At 34.7% G+C, this 13929-nt stretch overlaps 2 protein-coding genes across 4 annotated transcripts; one reads left to right on the forward strand and one right to left on the reverse strand.

Moving 5' to 3' along the window:
• Positions 1-4305: 4305 nt before the first annotated feature.
• Positions 4306-11960, forward strand: LOC127120451 (uncharacterized). 3 transcript variants are annotated; one of them, XM_051050882.1, is made up of 6 exons: positions 4306-4642; positions 6128-7027; positions 7277-7362; positions 7888-8028; positions 9061-9208; positions 11074-11960. In XM_051050882.1, exons 1-5 carry the CDS (start codon positions 4337-4339, stop codon positions 9206-9208), a joined length of 1581 nt encoding a protein of 526 aa, XP_050906839.1. In that variant the 5' UTR covers positions 4306-4336; the 3' UTR covers positions 11074-11960. The 3 variants fall into 3 exon arrangements, with proteins under 3 accessions (XP_050906839.1, XP_050906838.1, XP_050906837.1); XM_051050881.1 differs by lacking the exon at positions 11074-11960 and adding an exon at positions 9278-9712; XM_051050880.1 differs by lacking the exon at positions 11074-11960 and having other exon boundaries at positions 9061-9712.
• LOC127120452 (protein CONSERVED IN THE GREEN LINEAGE AND DIATOMS 27, chloroplastic) lies at positions 9975-12524 on the reverse strand. Its single transcript, XM_051050883.1, has 7 exons — positions 11999-12524; positions 11646-11798; positions 11393-11470; positions 11151-11246; positions 10639-10674; positions 10332-10510; positions 9975-10255 (listed from the first exon to the last, which is right to left on the reverse strand). The coding sequence occupies exons 1-7, from the start codon at positions 12254-12256 to the stop codon at positions 10093-10095; spliced, it is 963 nt and encodes a 320-aa protein (XP_050906840.1). The 5' UTR covers positions 12257-12524; the 3' UTR covers positions 9975-10092.
• Between the last annotated feature and the right edge of the window lie 1405 nt (positions 12525-13929).

The raw sequence follows: 13929 nt of genomic DNA on the forward strand, positions 1-13929 counted from the left end.
TCAATCACATATGAGTGCATTATTCATACAATCATAAGCGAGGTAATTTTGTTCCATTTTCCTTCTTTGAAAGTAAGCTTTTACTTTTGCATGTTATATATGTTCTAAATGCTCGATATGCTTTATGTATAAACTATTCATGAACGTTCACTTCCAAAAATTTAATTGATGTATTTCAATTCATATGCTTATAGTGACTTCATGCTATTTTTCTTCCATACTTGAAATATGTTCTTGGTGCATAAACATGTTATCTATTCTGACATGAAATATGTTTGAACATGTTATAATATCAATAAAATTCTTGTAGTTTGTCATTGTTATGTTTACATCTCTGTTTTTGGTTTGTATGGTGATATATCTATATGTCGCCTTGCTAGAGCACATGTGTGTGCAGCATTCAGAAGCACCAAAAGCATATGTCACGTAATCGTGTCACTTTTGTACCAACTCCAGCGTTTTTGATTACATTGTATCTGTAACGTCCAGACTACTTTCAAGATTACCAACTGACCTCACAAACCAACACGAGTCTTTTCAGCATATGTTGTCCTCACTCACACGCTTTCTAGGAAACTTCCCAGAAGATCACCCATCCAAATACTACTCCAAGTCAAGCACGCTTAACTATGGAGTTCTTATTTGTTAGGCTACCGAAAAGAAAATGCATCTTGTTTTCGGTAGCCTAACAAATAAGAACTCTATAGTTAAACGTGCTTGACTTGGAGTAGTATTTGGATGGGTGACCTTCAGGAAAGTTTCCCGGAAGGCGTGTGAGTAAGGACAAAACTTGTTGAAAAGACCCGTGTTGGTTTGTGGGATCAGTCGTAATCCTGAAAGCAGACTTAGACGTTATAAATTGTATTTTTCTTCTTCTTCCGGTAGCCTAACAAATAAGAACTTCATAGCTAAGTGTGCTTGACTTGGAGTAGTATTTGGATGTGTGACCTTCTAGGAAGTTTATTGGAAAGCGTGCGAGTGAGGATAAAATATGTTGAAAAGATCTATGTTGGTTTGTGGGGTCAGTCGGTAATCCTGAAAGCGGTCTGAAGCGTTATAAATGGTATCAGAGCCAAACCTTTCCCATTACGATATGGTTCGGGGACAAACCAAGTGGAAGTTGGTGGGCATGTATCACCCTAGGTAGAAGAGGATAGAGAATGGTTACATGTAACACCCAAGGGCGAGGGAGTGGTTGTCGGTGCATGAGGCATGACAATGAGACACTCCTAGAAGCTTCTAAGGAAAAATCGAATTCACATTGGAATGAGAGGGATCTTGAGGTTATGCATGTATGGGACTGCATGGTTTAAGGAAGACTTGTAAGGATTAATTGATACTACCTATACCAACAAGATGCATCTTCTTTTCGGTAGCCTAATAAATAAGAACTTCACAGTTAACTGTGCTTGAATTGAAGTAGTATTTGAATGAGTGGCCTTCTGAGAAGTTTTCCGTAAAGCGTGTGAGCGAGGACAAAACATGCTGAAAAGACCCGTTTTTGTTTGTGGGGTCAATCGCTAATCCTGAAAGTAGTCTGGGGCGTTACAATATTCGTCATCTTTCATGTTTATTGTATATGTTATTTGACATAAATTGTGACAACCATGTTATATTGTTGCTTTAGATGCTTTTATTTATGTTTATACATTTCCAATATTTATATCATTCTATGTTAGTGTTGTTTTATTGATGTTCTTATCTTTGCAAATGCCTCTGTATGGTATATTGGTATATGTGTGATATAAGATACTTCTTATGGATTGCTTTGTCTCTTTTTGATGCTATCAAAAGGGGAAGAAACATCTGTAAGATGAAGTTGAGATTCATACATTCAGGGGAGCCTTCATGAAGACATGAAATGCATCGTCTCAAGCTTTGCCATCATAGAAAAGGGAGAGTATGTGAGTGCAACTTTCCGTTAGATGTATTTTGTATGATGTCAAAACTAGGATACTTTAGATTTTATGAATATTAGACGATATCCTCTGAGTCTTAATGTGCATCTTAGCATTAGAAAGCATAAAAACATTTTGAAATGAGTTAGAAAAAGTTTCATGCATTAAAAACAAATTTTTATAGGAAAAACAATATACAAGTCGACACATATGTGTTATAGGTCGACACATGGAAGAAATATTTTTTTATGTGTCGACACATACGAGTTTCAGGTCAGCTAATGTACCTCATTTTTAAAGTCTGTAGCTTTTGTTTGATGTTCCACCTCCATAGGTCGACACATGACCTATACAGGTCGGCACATGCATCAAACATGTCGACACATGACTTATATAGATCGACACATGACTTATATAGGTCGACACATGCATTAAAAATCTTGAAAATTTGCATTTTTTTTCAAATATTTTGCATTCCGTTTTGCCTCCAACTTGCATACATATATATACTTCATGCATGCATAATTTCTAGTAAGGTTCTAGAGTAAACCTATATGAAACTGAGATTTCAAAGTGTTCTCATCATCTTCAACCCCATTCTATGCATACACACAAACAAACTACACATAATAATTCTTTGTTTGGATGCCGTCTATAATCGGTTGATAACGTCCAATTTAGGTTGATTGAATTGTAAATTGGGTTGAGATCTTTGAGGATTTAAAATAAGAAAACCGAGTTAGGATTTTCTTTCAAAATCAATTAGAGATTTGAAGGTTTTGGAAAAAGTTATGCAATTTGGATCTGATCAAGTGAAGACTTTGAAGAACAAAAGGTTCTTGCAAAGGAGTAGCGTGCGACAGTAGATCATATTGGTAAATCTTGGGTTACAACAATTTGCAATCTGGACTCGGTCGAGTGAAAGCTTTGAAGAACAAAGGGTTTCTTGCAAAGAAGTAGCGTGAGACGTTGAATCAAGTTGGCATTGTTGAGTTACTTGATCAAGCTTTGATCAAGGGAAGAGAAGTTGTCATAATCAACATCAAACATAAGATTTATAGGGTTGAATTGCTATATTTCTCTTGTATACTACTTTTGCAAAGTAAGGTTAATTTAATTATCTCAACTCGAGTTCGAATTGAGGGCAAACGAACCCATAGCGATGTCGATTGGGGAACTGCCTAAACAAATCCTTATGTAATCTCTCCCCTCTCTCTCTCTCTTTTATTTTTCACTTGCAAATTATTGAATTCATCGATTGTGCGATCAATACATTTGGATAAATTTTTGATAAACCTTTTGAAAGAGGTTTTGTTGAGTATATCACAATCCTTTAGATTGTGATTGGATTTGAAGATCAACAAAATTATACATAATTCTAAACTAAATCGATTGCATATAAGGTGTTCAATAATTTGTCTCTTTTTAATATTTTTGTGTGTTTTATCATTGGAAATAATCTCTACATGTGGTATTGCATTCAATTGATTGAGATTAAAATTATTGTGATTAATTTGTTGTCATTATCATCACTTTGATTCCATATATGCATATCCAAAATTTTCAATAGTGGTTCGATTAGACGATTCAATCCAGATTACTTCCACTCACCATAAGTTTTTCAATAATTTTACTGATGATCTATTCAACATCCTATAGATCAAAGTCTATCACCTAACCATTACGATAATTAATATTGCCTTTTCAAAAATTGAAACTTCACACTCTTCACTTTTTCACCCCCTCCTAGAATTAATCAAAATATCTCACATCACATTTGCATAATTGCAGGATCAACATGAGATTTTTTCAAAATTTACAGTATCTCTCTGTTAAAATAGAACATATTGTATCGTTTTCTTTCTCTTTTCATGTATGAGTGAATTCTTATATGCTTCTTTTGTATTTGTAGGAAATTTTTGAGCTCCATTAATAAACACTTTAAGAATACCTCTTTACTTTTTTGATAAAAATTTGAGAAAAGATTATCTTAATGGCGCTCTTAACACAAACTCAATAGAAAATAGTTAGTGTTGTTTAATATTCTAAAAGAAATAATACAATTAAAAATAGATTCACTCTCTAAAACTTTGTTTCCGAGTAATAAAATGTTATTAGAGAAATAAAATATAGTGTTAAATATATTTATGACATTTCAATATTTTAAATTTTATTTAAGTTTTTAAATAATTTTTTAAAGAATAGTTCTTTCAAATTTTTTTTATCCATATTTTTTATTTTTTCTTCAATTCAAAAATAACTTTTACAATAGAATAATAAAATTAATAACAATTTTAATGATATTTTATTATTTAATGATTAAATTAACAATAGTTTTAACAACTATTTTAATATTAAAGACAAAAAAAAAGAAGTGGATTGAGAACTTTTAAAAAGACTATTTTTAAAGAAATATTTTAAGGGATATTTTAATAAAAATGTTGTTAGATGCTCCAGCAACATCACAGTTGAGAATGAACATCACCGTTCCGTCGCGCTACGCCGTCGTTTTTAAGCTTCGGAGTTGCAGAAAACATGGCTTCAGTAGTTCCTCCGAACCAGTTTGGACAGATTATCCCATAGAGAACGCGTACGAGCTTCTAGAAGTATGTGAAACAAGCTCATTTGCTGAGATCAAAGCATCGTTTCGCAAATTGGCTAAAGAAACTCACCCGGACCTCGCTGAGTCAAAGAACGATTCCACTGCGTCGAGACGATTTGTTCAAATCCTCGCCGCATATGAGGTTTGTGCGAACCTTTCTCTGTTTATGGTTATTGTTGTTGACGGTTATAGCTTCAGAGTCAGAGTTGTGAGGGTAATTTTATTCATGAGCAAAAGTTTTGAGATAGGTTAAGTTAGAACACCACTGAGCAGAAATAGACGAAGTTTTTCTCTTAGAAGAATTAAGAATGCTTCTAAAATCATGTTTAGAGGATTGGCGTGTTTAATTAGTTTTTAGGTGTTTGAAACAGAGACACTGACACTTGTAATTAGTTTTTAATTTATTTACTTTTTCAAATTATTATTGGGGTTAACATGTTAGTGTCAGTGTTGTGCTTTAGATGTCCATGCTCCATAGTTAGTGAGAGAAATTTTGTGAAATTGAATCAAGTTCTAATTTCAAAGAAGTTCATTGGGATATTCATATCAATGACAATTACTGTGTTAAAAGCAGTCTATTGGTGTTGAAGGATCTCTTCTACATTATCCAATCCAATAGTTTGATCAGATGAAAAAACTGACAGGAAGTTGCTTAATTGCTATTGGCTGAATTTAAGATTGTCTGTAATGCCATTTTTGAATGCATAACTTTCTTTTCTTGAATTTGCATCTGCCGTTCTGGTGTTCACACTGCTTGCATTGATTAGTTGGAAAGGAAAATGTGTCTAGTTAGTAGTTGGAAGAACAACTATATGTGAAAGTCTTTTCATTTTGGATACGTCGTGTTTTAGGTTTTGAATTGGATTTACTCGTCCCTAATATACCCTCTACGACTAGTAATATTGGACTTGGTGTGTGGATATTATGGTTGGTGAGATACCATAGATTTTGAATTGGACATTAACACATCATTGCAAAATGGACTTGTAAGGTGAGAGATGCCCATTCTTTATGAACTATTTTCGTTCTTGATATATTTCCAAATAATGTTGGACTCGTAAGTGAGGGATCCCCGTTATTTATAAACTATTTTTGGACTTGATATATTTTCAAATGATAATGGACTTGTAAGTGAGGGATGCCCATTCTTTATAAACTATTTTTAGACCTGATATATTTTCAAATAATATTGGACTTGTAAGTGAGGGATGCCCATTCTTTATAATCTATTTTCAGACCTGATATATTTTCAGATAGTGTTGGACTTATAAGTGAGGGATGCCCATTCTATATAAACTATTTTCAGACCTGATGTATTTTCAAATAATATTGGACTTGGTGCCTAGATAATATGGTTAGTGAGATCGTTTTAGATTTTGAATTGGGCATGGTGTTTCTAATATCGTACATGGTCTTATACATATTTAGCGGGCATGGTGTTTTATGATGATTAAATGATTTGTTGGTTATATTCATCCTATTAGCAAGATAACTACATACTTCATGACTTTAACTGCTGGAAACTTGCAGGCCACAATAGGGTGTCTTTGTGGGTAACTAGAATGACGTTTTTCTTTTTCTTTTCAGGGAATATTGAATTAACGGAATAATTCATGATATGTTGCAGATTCTTTCAGATTCTAGGAAGAGAGCCCATTATGACATGTACTTGTTATCTCAGAAAAAGCTTATGCAGAAGCATTCTGTACAGGGTTCAAAATTGCGCATTTACCAATCACAGGCCACGGCATTCAAGGAGATGGAAGTTGTTGAATGGTTAAAGTGGTACAGATTAGCTATAAATGATATTTTGTTGGAGAAGAAAGTGGTGGTTGGAACAGGATATTTTGATGTACTCGAGAGGGATTTTTATTCTGCTATTCATGCAGCATACTATGGTCCCGAAATTGATTCTATCCCCATGGAGCTTCTTCCTGACTGTTTTGAGGCTGAGGAGAGGTCCTCTTGTGAAACTCCCGAGGTATTGCACTTGGTTTCAGGCCGTGATCTTTTTGGGATGGTTTGCCTAGTCAACATGATTCCGGAGATATCATCTACTGAAAATGAAAAGTTAACTTCTTATAGACCACTCCATTCAGCCCTTTGTCAATCTATAACGGATGTGAACACCCACATGAATGTGGAAAGGCTAGATGATTTTGCAACTGATCAAGGTCACAGCTCTAAAATTTCAAATAATGTATCAGATGCATATAGAGATCTAGAATTGCACGTCTCTGGAAAATTAGTTGCTATGGCATCTAGGGTCCTACCTGGATGTTGTTCTGGTGCGATGCACAAGGAAGATGCCGATGATCACATCCACGTGTACCTTAATTTGGATGAAGATCCCAGACATATCAGCAGTGGCTTTTCAAGAAATTTATTTGCAAATAGCACAGTTGGAAGCAGAATGCATTTGGGAACCATATCTGGACTTGGCAGCAGTCCAGATGAGGGATGTTGTGATGTCTACAACAGCAGCCGGGAAAAGACTCATGTGATTATGAAACATAGGACATTGTTGGTATGCAAAAGTAGCTATCCTATCCCACAGTCCCGCTGGTTTAATACTTGGAACCCTTCATATGAAAAATACTTGGAACTTGAAATGGATTTTACTTTTGCACTAGCACCAACTCTTTACTTTTTTCTATTCTATATGTTAAAAGAAACATGGATTGAGTTTCAGGATCTTGCTAGAACTTCAGTATTATGGATAACTTAAAAAGCTAGATACTTGTAACTATATTGTCATTTATGATACAAATTTCAGGTGAAGCATATGCACTGGTATCATATGGGTGATAACGTTTCAGTTTGTGAGTGTAGATGCACCAGAGCACGTTTACCACCAAGCAAGTAAAGCTCTAGCATCTCTCTATTACTGATGTTTAACTTTGCACAGAAATCTCTTTGGTGTTCATTAGTGCATATGCTATCAATATTTCTGCTCTGAGAAAAAGATGTTTGTTTTAACATCATAATCTTTCCTGGTAAAATATGTGAACATATCTTGTGTTGATTTCTTCCTAGGCTGTCTTTTAAGTGTAGATTTTATTGGGCAACAAAGATTAAAGTTTGAAGTGATTTGGTCATTGGATTAATTTAGGTCATGTTCAACTTTTAATTATCTGTAAATGGTTTTATTATATCTTCTCGGGATGAAAGGACCATGGAATGATGAAGTGGTATTGTAGACTTATTTCTCGGAACTCTTTTTCTCCATACTCTAGTATTAATAACTGCAAAAACAAATTTTGCCGTATTCTAAATATTTATGTGCATTTTTGATGGTACTGCTATTTAATCTTTATGCAGATCAATGATGTTCTAATATTAGAGCTTGTAATCCTTTCTAATAATACTAACCCCTTAGTTATACAGATTTTGGCTATTTGAGCCTCGATGTGGCTTCCATGACATAGGGGGTTGGTATGTTGAAACATATGGCAAAGATAAGAAGGGTCGCACTATGCCATCACAAAGATTCTGGGATGGCTTGGATTATAGCGAACAAGCTGAAAGGCAAGTACTTAAAAAGTTATATTTCTTGTCTTCTTTTTTAACTTTTAAAGAACTACCTAATGGAACCAGTAAAAAGTTTTCTTTTAAAATGTAGGTTTAATTCACTTTTGGCCCCCAAATATCACGATTGTACGATTTTGGCCCTCATTATTTTTTCCTAAACGATTGTGGTCCTTGTGTTTTCTGTCGTTATGGTTTGATAGTCTCCCTCTCACCTGAATTTACACTTAGGAGACATCTCAACTCATTTTGCCATTATGACTAATTAGAGATTATATTCACTGGCACATGTACGAGTGCTTTTTGGAGAATTTTGTTATTAACTTCAGAAAAAAGTCGCGGCGGCTATGAATATTCTGCGGCATTTCAATAAATAATGTTCCATCAGTCTAAATTTTGGACGAAACTTAGATGTGGAATACCAAATCACAAAGGGAGAGAACATAAGGGGTTAAAATGGGAAAAGAATTGGGAGCCAAAATTGCACAATTATAATACTTGAGAGGTCAAAAGTGAAATTAAACCTAAAATGTATGTCATTGAATGATTAATGTGAACAAGAGTTTAACTTTCGTGTAGTGTCGGTGAACAAAAGTTGTAAGCCATTATCTCATGACTTTCAAATTATTCCTAATGATTTGAAGATTATGATTGATTGACATTTAAAACTCTATATACTGACAGTTAGGTAACTGTAAATTTCTAAGAAATGAAAATTTGCATTCAGTCAGTATTTTGTTTGATTTTCTTGAAAATGTTGAAGTCTTTTTACATGCATTTTGGTTGGGTGAAACTCCCCACAGCCGTATTTCATATACTTGATAAAAAAAATTTTGATTGGTCAGTAGCTTTGTCTACTGAATTCTGAAGTTTATTTGACTAATTTATTCTCAATACGTGGGAACCAAATTTCTCATCTTCTAACAACCATTTTTTTCATCGTTTATCAATAATTTTTAAAATCATCTCCCAACAATTCGACCCATGTACTTGTCTATGTAGTTTACTGACTGTCAGTTTTACAATCTGCAGAAGACTTCATCCAGCAATGTATCTGTTTGCTCTTGCATATCGAACACTTGATCTTGAATATGCCAAAACAAGCAAGAAAACATTCAAGAATGCTATTGGATCACATATGTTCCGAATACTCCACTGGTGCAGAAAACTTGCTCAATAGGTAGTATATGTATTAGCCTTATGCACTGTCAATAAATTTAACGAGTGATTGCTAACCCAACTTGGACAGATCAACAGATTTCTTTTTAACAATCTCTATTTTGTGAGTGTCGAAGATTCTCCTGTCCATTTACAAGTGCACAATGACTATTGGGCCATTTAAAAGAAAAACACAGTGACTCTTGGTTGAGATGCTCTGCTAGTACTGAAAAGAAAACTCATTAGAGACCTCAGTTAGTCTTATCTACTTGGTTGGAGAAATTTCATCTTTTGATCTTCCTGGTGCTGTGATCTGTTGGCCAAAAACTACGCGACATTGTTGTAAAAAAATTCTTTCTTTAGCTACATGCCTCAGAATTGTTGTGCAAGAGAAGACTGAATCTTTATGGATATAAATCTATGTGATTTTTCATGTGTACCATATCTGTACAGAAGTGTAAATATTCCCAAAATAAAATTATGTACGTTGGCAAGTATAATGAAAGCTAGTTGTTTCACTGCAGAATTCCATCCCTTTACCAGAATGGTCTCATATTTTTCTGCAGTGTTCTTGGTTATTATAACTCATGGTATTTTAATATAATCTTGTCCTGCTTGCATAGACCCTAAACCCTAACATGCATATGGAACTTGCATTGCATGCCTACTTGTGTGTGTATCTGCCTATATATTGGAACCTTTATTTTCCTTTCACGTCATATGATTTTGTTTCTGCTCCATGTGATCTTTAGTTATCAATTTTAGGCATTGTTTGCTTTTACTTTGACTGCATTGAATGGATTTCTTAACTAATAGAATAAAGCTTTGGCCATAGAGTTGCAAATTTTAACAAATGATAATCTGCTTTTACTATATGAAATCATATGCCTGTCTCCTCTTTGCCCCTTACTTGAGCAGATCCTCCCATTTGCAATACTGGCCTCCTGCTAATGCTCGATAAAACCTATCTCTACAGTAGACCGGTCTTCCATCAGCAGCCTCGGCAGCAGCAGCTGCTAGATTGTCGTCTGCTTTCACATCTGCAGGCAATTTAAGCAACTCCTCCTTTCTACAACACACATTTAAAATCAGAATGACATGGTAGAAGTACCCATGAAGTATTGCAGGATCTTGTCTTTCCTCACCTTAGGTTGAACTTGTTAACCTTGGTAGCTTGGACGGCTGATTTGTTTTCTTCTGTGGTAAAGGTGGATTGAAGAAAATTCTCCACTGGTGTAGCAAAGATAAATAGCATAACTCCGGTAACAAGTAATGCTCCAGTCCCAACTAGAGTTTGCTTCAGCAGTTTAACAACCGGTTTAACCTGGAAACATGGAATATATGTGAATCATGCAGCAAGAAACAAGTTTATCATAATTCCTCTTCTACCATGCATCCTGATTTTTCAGATTAATGAGTTTATGCAATGCTGTACTCTGAGATGTCCAGTACCTTGTAAGAGCCCAACAGTCTATCCCGAGCTAGGATCTGCAAAAACAAAAAAAAAACTAAGATCTCAGTTACAGTACCTTAAATTCTCGAAATGAAGCATGTGGTTAGTGCTTTTAGTATTATTTATTTGTTACATTTCAACTACACCTTATTCCATATATCCTTCACATTCATTTATTTTGTATAGATTGCTTGTTGCTTAATGAAGAAACATCTAAAACTTTCAAAAGCCAAAGGTGCTAACCAAATATTTGTTCGTCATTGAGTGACCAAGTGCCTAGTTCCCTGTTAGCAACATCTAAAACTGGCAATCTTTATATTTATTATCTTTTATTGTCAAATATCCTGCTGTTGATGGAGCTAAAAGTTTGTCAAATTATAATATATGAATCTTATGGCCCACTAAATCTACATCTTGAATATGGTTTTCTGCAGGTGAAGTCTTCAGGGGGACTTTTGTTCTGTTCACTTTAAGGTAAAAGAGAAATGTGTAATAGAGAGAGTTGACTAACCTCAGGCGGCTTGACCCACATCTGTCCATCATACCATCCACTTTCTTCATAAGGAATGACTGCAGACAGAAGTCTATCACCAACATAACTCCACCCCTACATTGCAATTCAATCATTATTATCTTAACAACATAGTTCTTAAAGTGTGAAATCGTAGTCATAGCTCACAGAATCATATCTGGTATAGTTAGTGTGAATGGCTAATATGTTATCTTCAATTGAAAAAGAGGACTAGAACGCACCAGATAAATCCTCAAGATAATCAAAGACACAATGAAGAGTGTTCCTGTTCCCGCAGCTAGTATAAATCTCAGAGGCTCCTGCAAGGTAACATTAGCACAAGCAAATTCTATGAGCAATATCATAAATGTTATGTTTGTGTTGGTTCTGTTGTGTGCAGCTCACATGTTCTCTTGTGTATCCATAAACTTTTCTTGTTACTTACTATTAGATACACTAATAGTTATGCACATATAGTTTTAACTTAACACTTACTCTTGAAGGATTAAAGCTTGCAGCTGCAATTGGCGCTCCAAGCACTGTGAACACCGCCAACCAGAGACCTCCAAGGCGAAGGAAAAACGACCCGGGACCCAGTTCCCCCCAAGAATACAGGATTCCATCCTTCAGAGATGAGTACTCATTTACCTATTAAACCAATAGTGTTTCCATGTTAGTATGAAATGATAAAACACCACTTTCTAGTGAAACAATCCTGATAACTAATAATCCATTCTCATTACTTTGCTAAACCGTTTCAATTTGTATGTATGCTGGCAAATGAAACTCAATATAGCAAAGATTATGAAACTAATTATTGCAACTATAGCATAGTTGTTTACACATACCGGTCTTTGTTCAAAAGGGACTTCAATTTCCAACCCAGGATCCCAGCTACCTCCTGAAGATCCACTTGTTTCTCCATTCATTTCACCTTTTATGGCCTTAAGCTTGATCGAAACCCGCCGCGAAAATTTTGAAGCTCTGGGATTTTGGATGATGAAAGAACCATGGTTGCTGCCTGGTTTCGTTTGTCTTGCAATAGGAATTAGAGAACAGTGGAAATTTAGTCTAATCATTTGCTTGTAGAATTTATCAATAAGCATATAACTAACAAAGCAATTTTGTGATCTGGTTTAAAATCATGATATTATGCACATTGATTTACAATTATTTGTATGACTTTGTACCAGGACCACAGATATTATTTACATGGAAGAAGACAAGTAAATAATGTTTGTGCATTTTCTAGATTTTTTTTCTTCATAGAGGGCTTTAGAGAGAGTCCTGCCTCTTCGTTATGTGGACAAAGCTTCTTGCCACGTGTACTTGTTATTCACCGTTCATCTCATGCGGTTAACGTCCTTAGGATTTGGATTATCCAAACCTAACTTATTTTGTGCACTTTATATTTTTGTGGTCTGAGATATGCGAGTGGAACTGTTCCTTGAGCAACGTGGATATTGTTTCTTTGCACGCAAATTTTATTAAGTTCTTGTTGTCTACACGCAGTAGGAACGTGCATGATTTATTAGCTAAGCAACAGCAACATGGTTTTATTAAGGAATCACTTATCGTTTTGGATTTTTTTTTTATAATAAATCATTTTCCATTATCAATGAATAATTAATATTATTTTATCTATTATATCCTTAAAAATTTATTTATTATCTTTTTTTAATTATATTGATTTATTATCTCCATGTCATTAATAATAGATAATTTTATAAAAATATTCATATCTTTTATTTTCATACAATAATAATTTTTTTTATATGTATGAAAAGTTAAAAACTACTTATAAACATTAGTATATTTATTAAAAATTATAAATGGAGGGTGCAACTTCTCCAAGTATTGTATATTTAGTTAATATAATAATATTTAATTTTATTATATTTAAATTGAGGGTGCAACTTCTCTAAAGTATTGTATATTTAATTAAAAATTATAAATTGAGGGTACAACTTCTCCAAGAATATTTACGAAAATAATCCAATTTTTTTTTTAAAAAAATTCCAAAATAATTCTGTTTTCAATTTTTTTTCCAAAATATCCCATTTTTACGAGGAGGCGCCAATTGGATCGGTGCCTCCTTTTAAAAATAGAGTGTAGGTGCCAATTGGATTGGCTAGGATATATGGTGCAGCCAATTCAATTGGCGCCCACGTGTATTTCTTCAAAGGAGACGCTAATTGGATTGACACCTCAGTGTATTTTGTACATTTTTTTGTTAAACAGTCTACGTGATACATAATTTCGAAATAGGACCAATTGATATTAATATAAATTCCAGTTTACACAAAAAAGCATAATGTTGATGACTGGGATCACCACTGGTGTTTGAGCATATGAGGGGCCAAGAACATCACTACCAACTGCAGAAGATGGCCTGTTGAGATAGTTAGACAAATCGGCATAATCTTGAGTATGCATTGAAGGTGTACCGCCATAGTTGAGTTCATGACTCATGCCAGAATAGTTGGGTTGTGTTTGACTTATTGGTGGGCGGTCGGAACGGTTGAAGGGAGACATGGGTGTGAATGATGCGTCGAGGAAAGATTGGAAAGATTGTTGGGGTGTTTGGTAGAGATAGGGTTGTTGGAGGTTTTGGTTTTGTGAGGTTTGAGATTCTTGGCTATGGTAGGAGGAGGGATGGTTGGTGTCGAATGATCGTTGAATGTTCTGGCTAAGGCGGACTTTGGTAGGGTGATGTGTTGGGTGAGAAGCGATGTTGGGTCTTTGGTTGATGATCTATTTGTTGGTGGTGGTACGGGGT

The sequence above is a fragment of the Lathyrus oleraceus genome, chromosome 2 (assembly GCF_024323335.1).
Source record: "Lathyrus oleraceus cultivar Zhongwan6 chromosome 2, CAAS_Psat_ZW6_1.0, whole genome shotgun sequence".
Lineage (NCBI taxonomy): Eukaryota > Viridiplantae > Streptophyta > Magnoliopsida > Fabales > Fabaceae > Lathyrus > Lathyrus oleraceus.

What these genes read in the sequence shown, in the direction of transcription:
- LOC127120452 (XM_051050883.1), bottom strand. Translation starts at nt 12,256, where the DNA reads ATGCTTATTGATAAATTCTACAAGCAAATGATTAGACTAAATTTCCAC. An exon ending in TGTGGGTCAAGCCGCCTGAG is followed by an intron (nt 10,675 to 11,150) that starts GTTAGTCAACTC and finishes TTGTTTTTGCAG; the next exon opens with ATCCTAGCTCGGGATAGACT. An exon ending in GACTGTTGGGCTCTTACAAG is followed by an intron (nt 10,511 to 10,638) that starts GTACTGGACATC and finishes CCATGTTTCCAG; the next exon opens with GTTAAACCGGTTGTTAAACT.
- LOC127120451 (XM_051050882.1), top strand. Translation starts at nt 4,337, where the DNA reads ATGTTGTTAGATGCTCCAGCAACATCACAGTTGAGAATGAACATCACC. An exon ending in AAATCCTCGCCGCATATGAG is followed by an intron (nt 4,643 to 6,127) that starts GTTTGTGCGAAC and finishes GATATGTTGCAG; the next exon opens with ATTCTTTCAGATTCTAGGAA. An exon ending in TGAAACATAGGACATTGTTG is followed by an intron (nt 7,028 to 7,276) that starts GTATGCAAAAGT and finishes TACAAATTTCAG; the next exon opens with GTGAAGCATATGCACTGGTA.